This window comes from Myxine glutinosa, chromosome 4 (assembly GCF_964187855.1).
Source record: "Myxine glutinosa chromosome 4, kmMyxGlut1.1, whole genome shotgun sequence".
NCBI lineage: Eukaryota > Metazoa > Chordata > Myxini > Myxiniformes > Myxinidae > Myxine > Myxine glutinosa.
In genome coordinates, this window is record NC_136264.1 from 56,439,727 (window position 1) to 56,445,968 (window position 6,242).

Genomic DNA, 6,242 nt, shown 5'->3' on the forward strand with positions numbered 1-6,242 from the left:
TAATTTCATGGGGCAGAACTTTGTGTGTGTCTTGAGAAGGAAATAGAAGAGAGAGAGAGAAAGAAGAGGCGCTGAACTGGTGTGCGTAGAGGAGGGCGACTGGCAGGCAAAGGGGCATGGCCTGCGAGAGTGAAAAGTCGGGAATCAAAAGGCGATGCGAGTGCCCAATTTTTCGGCGAATAACTCGCCTGGTAAGGTTCATGTAGGAGGGACCCATGCGGAGTTGGTGAGGAAGTAGGCCGATGAGGGCCTGGGACATATGCATCAGATCTCAAAAATGGAAGAGCGCAGAAGCGTGTCGTGCTCGGCGAGTATTGACGGCCAAACCTGAAGAAAGGTGCGTTTCATTATGTTGTAAGAATTGGATGGGTAGCACTGATCGATTGGTTCATGGAGTGTGAGGAAGCGACCCAAGGGGGAGAGAGGTAGGTGGTGAGGCACCATCTTTGGGATCTGCGACTGAGATAAGACTGCTGGGAGTCATCTAAAACAGGCCAGAATTCCTTCCCCCCTCATTCTCTTTCCATTACTCTTTTACCCCCCTTTTATTTGATACCACTGCAAAAATTATTTTGTTATTTTGCTTCACCTTCCCCTCCCCTTGGGATTAAAGAGAGATATCTGTTGGGGTGTTTGATTGTTGCGTCTGTCTTGCCCCTGCGCCTGTATGTACTGATTTCATGACTTATTTCTTTATTTCCACATGTCAATGGAATTTTTCTGTTTTTTTTTTTTGTGCATGGCCTGGTAGTGGAGCGGACTCCACTTGGTCATGGAATTTTTCTCTTGTTTTTTTTTTGTATGGCTTGGTAGTATATCCTGCAGTTTCGTTTATCCTGAGTGAAGGATTTGTATTCATTATTGAACTTGCATTGCATTGCTGGACTAGCACACATTTGCATACTGTGTATCAGTGAGTGGGGGTGGGGGGGGGGGGGGTGTGTAAAGTTGCGGTAGCACTCAGATAATCTCGCTCGGTCATATCTGGCTGCTTAAACGGCGCGACTCACCAACAGGGGACCCACCAACAGGAAATGTATTGACCTCTTAAGTACGTCAATTAGGATCTCCGGAGCAATAGGCTATGCCGTGAACCCTCTACCCAAGGGCTAGGTCGCAACACCTTACGTTTTAATCCAGCAGAAAATGAAGTTGTTCAATTGCCGGAATGTGTTGTTGTGATACATCCTTACCTGTTGAGAAACGGGCTTCCCATAGCGCAAATCGGTCACAAAGTGTTCACAGTTGTTTGAGAGGAAGCTGTAGTTTTCCTCACCAACTCGGGAGAGGGCTCTCTCCACAATCTCTTTTGCTGGGAATGGTTTATAACGATGATCGTATTTATTGTTGATGCGATAGCGATGATCACCAACAACAATGTTCAATTTTTCTTTCTGCACAGTTGGGGTCCCACTAAACACAGTTCCTGAACTCGGAGAAGAGGACGCCAAGCCTAAACCTGTTGGGAGAGATTTAGAGAAGAATCAACGTTGTCAATGTGTCTTCGACTTGAGTGATCAAAGCAATGGTCTAAAACAGTACACGCTCTGGACTTCTGGCCCAAAATATTCCTAAAACAATAAGTCGGCGTCAGTGGTGTTGTGCCAAATTTTGAAGTGCCGGACCTTTGCAAAAAAAACGACATTATCACCAGATCTACGATCACATTGTAGCGGTTACCGCTGTGTATACACAATCGCCTTGCACCTACCGAGGACGCGGAGCGATCACCATGCCGGGCTCGCCCAGGCCGCCCGGACAGGCCCAGTCGCGCCTCTCCCGGACATGCCCGGACTCGCCTTTCCCGGGCTCGCCCGAGCCGCCCGGGCACGCCCGGTCTCGTCTTTCCCGGGCATGCCCAGACTCGCCTTTCCAGGGCTCGCCCAGGACGCCCGGGCATGCCCGCTCTCGCCTTTCCAGGGCTCGTCCAGGACGCCCGGGCACGTCCGGACTCGCCTTTCCAGGGCTCTCCCAGGACGCCCGGGCATGCCCGCTATCGCCTTTCCAGGGCTCGCCCAGGATGCCCGGGCACGTCCGGACTCGCCTTTCCAGGGCTCGCCCAGGACGCCCGGGCATGCCCGCTCTCGACTTGCCAGGCCTCGTCCAGGACGCCCGGGCACGTCCGGACTCGCCTTTCCAGGGCTCGCCCAAGACACCCGGGCATGCCCGCTATCGCCTTTCCAGGGCTCGCTCAGGATGCCCGGGCACGTCCGGACTCGCCTTTCCAGGGCTCGCCCAGGACGCCCGGGCATGCCCGCTCTCGACTTGCCAGGCCTCGTCCAGGACGCCCGGGCACGTCCAGACTCGCGTTTCCAGGGTTCGCCCAGGACGCCCGGGCACGCCCGGTCTCGCCTTTCCCGGGCAAATGCTCCGGTATAATGTGTATATATATTGCTGCCCGATAAACGGGCTTTTCAGAGTACCCGAGTTGATTTTACACAATAAAGAAACTCGGACGAATTCCAGCTTTTTGTCGCGTCCATTCTTCCGATTCGAGTTGGAGCACAGCTCCTACATTGGTGACCCGACATGGACACGGCAGTTGCCCTCAAACTGCCTACCTTCTGGGAGGCTCACGCGGCGGTTTGGTTCGCTCATGCGGACTTCCAGTTCGCCCTGCGAGGCATCACCGCCGACAACACCCGCTTCCACCATGTGGTAGCAGCACTCGGCTCAGCCACCGCGGCCCGTGCCCTCAGCCTCCTCCAGCGCCCGCCAGCCGCTGACAAGTACGACGCGATTAAAAAGCTCCTCCTCGACGCTTTCGCCCTCTCATCGGCGGAACGCGCACGGCGTCTGCTCGACCTGCCCGAGCTCGGCGACACGCGCCCGTCCGAGCGAATGGACTACATGCTCTCGCTGCTTGGGGAGCACGCCCCGGATTTTCTTTTCCAAGAGCTGTTCCTCTGTCAGCTGCCTAGTCAGGTACGCCTCGCCCTGGCAAGCACGACGATCACGGATCCCCGCGCCCTCGCCAGGGAAGCCGACAAGATCTCCTCGGCAGGCCAATGCATCGGAGCAGCGACCTGGAGTCCACCGCCGTCCGAAGCAACGCCCATGGCGCCCGAGCACCTGGCACGGTCGGCGGCCGAACTGCCGGCGCAATTGGTGGCCGCTACGCCGCACCGACCACCTCCAGCACGACGACTGGGGCCTCCACCTGACCAGGCATGGTGTTACTATCATGCCAGGTTCGGACAGAAGGCCCGGACATGCCAACCCCCGTGCACCTTCGGCAAGTCGGGAAACTGCCGGGCCGGCGTTCATTACCAGCCATGAGCGCCGGCCACACGGGCAACTTACTTTTTATCAGGGACAAAGCGTCCGGAGGGCGCTTCCTGTGTGACACCGGCGCCCAACTGAGTGTCATACCCGCCTCCGATCAGGACAGGCAGTCCGCGATTTGCGGCCCCTCCTTGGTTGCGGCCAACGGATCGGCCATCCGCACCTTCGGCCCGCGCAACGTCACCCTCTGCTTCGGCAGCCAGCGCTTTAATTGGACTTTTGTAACCGCAAGCATGCCCATGGCTCTGCTAGGCGCCGACTTCCTCTGCGCACACGGGCTGCTGGTTGACGTCAAACAGCGTCGCCTCGTCAACGCCGAAACCTTCAGCTCCCTAGCATGCACATTGAGCAGCTCCGTGCCGACCGAGCTGGCATGCGCCCTCCCGGCGGCGAACGAGTTTGCTCGCCTGCTCACGGAGTTCCCGGCCCTCACGCAGCCGACGTTTTCGGCCGTCGCAGTACGACATGGGATCGAGCACCACATACCAACCACGGGCCCGCCGGTCTACGCCAGAGCCCGCCGCCTCGACCCAGCCAAGCTCGCCGTGGCCAAAGCAGAGTTCGACGCTTTGGAACACCTCGGCATCGTGCGGCGCTCCAATAGCACGTGGGCTTCGCCACTACTCATCGTCCCAAAGCCAGGGGGCGGTTGGCGCCGATGTGGCGACTACCGCCGCCTTAACGACGTTACCACCCCTGACAGGTATCCGATCCCACCTTTCCAAGACTTTTCCGCCCGTTTGGCAGGACGGGTCATTTTTCCGAATTTTTCCGATTTAATACGGGGATACCACCAGGTACCTGTCAGGCCGGCCGACGTCCCAAAAACGGCCGTCATCACGCCGTTCGGCTTATTCGAATTCCTTCGAATGCCGTTTGGCCTCAAGAACACGGCTCAGGCATTCCAGCGCTTGATGGATGGCGTGCTGCGCAACCTGCCGTTCCTCTTCGTTTACCTGGACGACATCCTCGTCACCAGCGCGTTCCGGGCCGAGCACCTCCTCCACCTCCGAACACTGTTCGGGCGCCTCAGCAAGCACGGCCTCATCGTCAACCCGGCCAAATGCCACTTCGGCACGACGGCCGTTGATTTTTTGGGCCACCACATCACCAGGAACGGGGCCGTGCCGCTGCCAACCAAGGTCGAGGCCATCACCGCGTTTCCGCGTCCCCACTCCATCAAGGCCCTGCAGGAGTTCCTCGGAATGGTGAATTTCTATCACCACTTCGTGCCCCGCGCTGCTCAACTCATGCGGCCCCTCTATGAAGCTCGCTGGGGCAAGCCGGCCAAACACAACGTCGTCTGGTCCGCAGCCATGGACGCGGCCTTTAAAAGCTCAAAGCGGGCCCTCGCCGACGCAACACTGCTCGCTCACCCGGTGCTCAACGCTCCCATCACCCTCACCACGGATGCCTCCGACTACGCGGTGGGCGCCGTACATGAGCAATGGGTGAACGGGGTTTGGCAGCCACTCGCTTTTTTCAGCCGGCAACTCCGGCCGAACGAGCTCAAATATAGCACGTTTGACCGCGAGCTCCTCGGTCTACACCTGGCCGTTCGCCATTTCCGCCACCTCCTGGAGGGCCGACCCTTCACGGCGTTCGTCGACCACAAGCCGTTGGTTTACGCAATGGCCAAGGTCACAGAGCCGTGGTTGGCCCGCCAACAGCGCCACCTTTCCGCCGTGCCGGAGTTTACCACGGACATCCGGCACGTCGCCGGCAAAGACAACGCCGTGGCCGACTGTCTTTCTCGGGCCAGCGCGAACGCGTTCCACCTCGGCGTGGACTTCGCGCTTATGGCGGCTGACCAAACCACCGACACCACGGTGCAAGCCCTCCGGGCGGCGGACACGGGCCTCCGCCTGGCCGACATCCCCTTCGCGGACACCGTCCTGCTCTGCGACGTCTCCCAAGGCCAGCCTCGCCCCATCGTGCCCGTTACCTGGCAACGCCGCATCTTCGCCTCCCTCCACGGCCTTTCCCACCCGGGCCGGAAAGCTTCCCAGAAGCTGGTGTCGGCGCGATTCGTCCGGCACGGCCTTCGACGGGACGTCGCGATTGGACCAGCACCTGCATGGCCTGCCAACAGACCAAGGTCCACCGACACACCCTGGCCCCGCTGGAACCTTTCACCGTGCCTGAACGACGTTTCGACCACGTCAACGTGGACCTGGTGGGCCCCCTCCCCCCATCACGGGGTTTCACACACCTGCTCACCGTGGTGGACAGGACCACCAGGTGGCCGGAGGCCGTTCCCCTCGTCTCCACCACCACCGCCGACGTGGCGCAGTCTTTCATCGCCACCTGGGTCTCCCGCTTCGGCGCACCGGCGGACATCTTGTCGGACCGCGGGCCGCAGTTCACCTCCGAGCTGTGGGGCGCGGTCGCCCGCAACCTGGGGGTCAAGGTCCACCGTACCATGGCCTACCACCCCCAAGCCAATGGGTTGTGCGTGCGGTTCCACCGCTCCATGAAGGCCGCGCTCATGGCCGGCCTTCAGGACGGCGGTTGGGCCGACTGGCTGCCGTGGGTCCTTTTGGGCCTCCGCACGGCCCCCAAGGAGGACCGCCGGGCATCCACCGCCGAGCTTGTCTACGGCCAGGCGCTACGCGTCCCGGGCGAATTCGTGCCCGACGCTACCAGTCCCTGGTCCGCAGCTCACCAGCGCTCGGACCTCCAGGAGACCGCCCGACGGTTTGCCCCCGTTCCAACGTCCCACCACGGTGACCCCCAGTCCTACGTCCCCCCAGCGCTTCGCACATCGGAGTACGTTTTTGTGCGTCATGATGCACATCGGGGGCCACTCCGGCCGCCGTACGACGGGCCCTTCCGGGTCCTGCGACGGGACGACGAGTCGTTCGTCATCGACATCGGCGGCAGGTCGGACCGGATTGAGGTGGACCGCCTCAAGCCGGCGCACGTGGACATCGACCAACCGCCACGGTTGGCCCTTC

At 60.1% G+C, this 6,242-nt stretch overlaps 1 protein-coding gene across 1 annotated transcript in view; it reads right to left on the minus strand.

Moving 5' to 3' along the window:
* Window positions 1-264: 264 nt before the first annotated feature.
* Window positions 265-6,242, minus strand: part of LOC144891600 (phospholipase A and acyltransferase 2-like) — a 7,527-nt gene continuing 1,549 nt past the window's right edge. Inside the window, exons 4-5 of the mRNA XM_078775223.1 lie at window positions 1,194-1,459; window positions 265-327 (exon numbers count right to left, since the gene is read on the minus strand). Coding sequence (XP_078631349.1) covers window positions 265-327; window positions 1,194-1,459 — 329 coding nt within the window. The remainder of the gene's footprint in view (window positions 328-1,193; window positions 1,460-6,242) is intronic.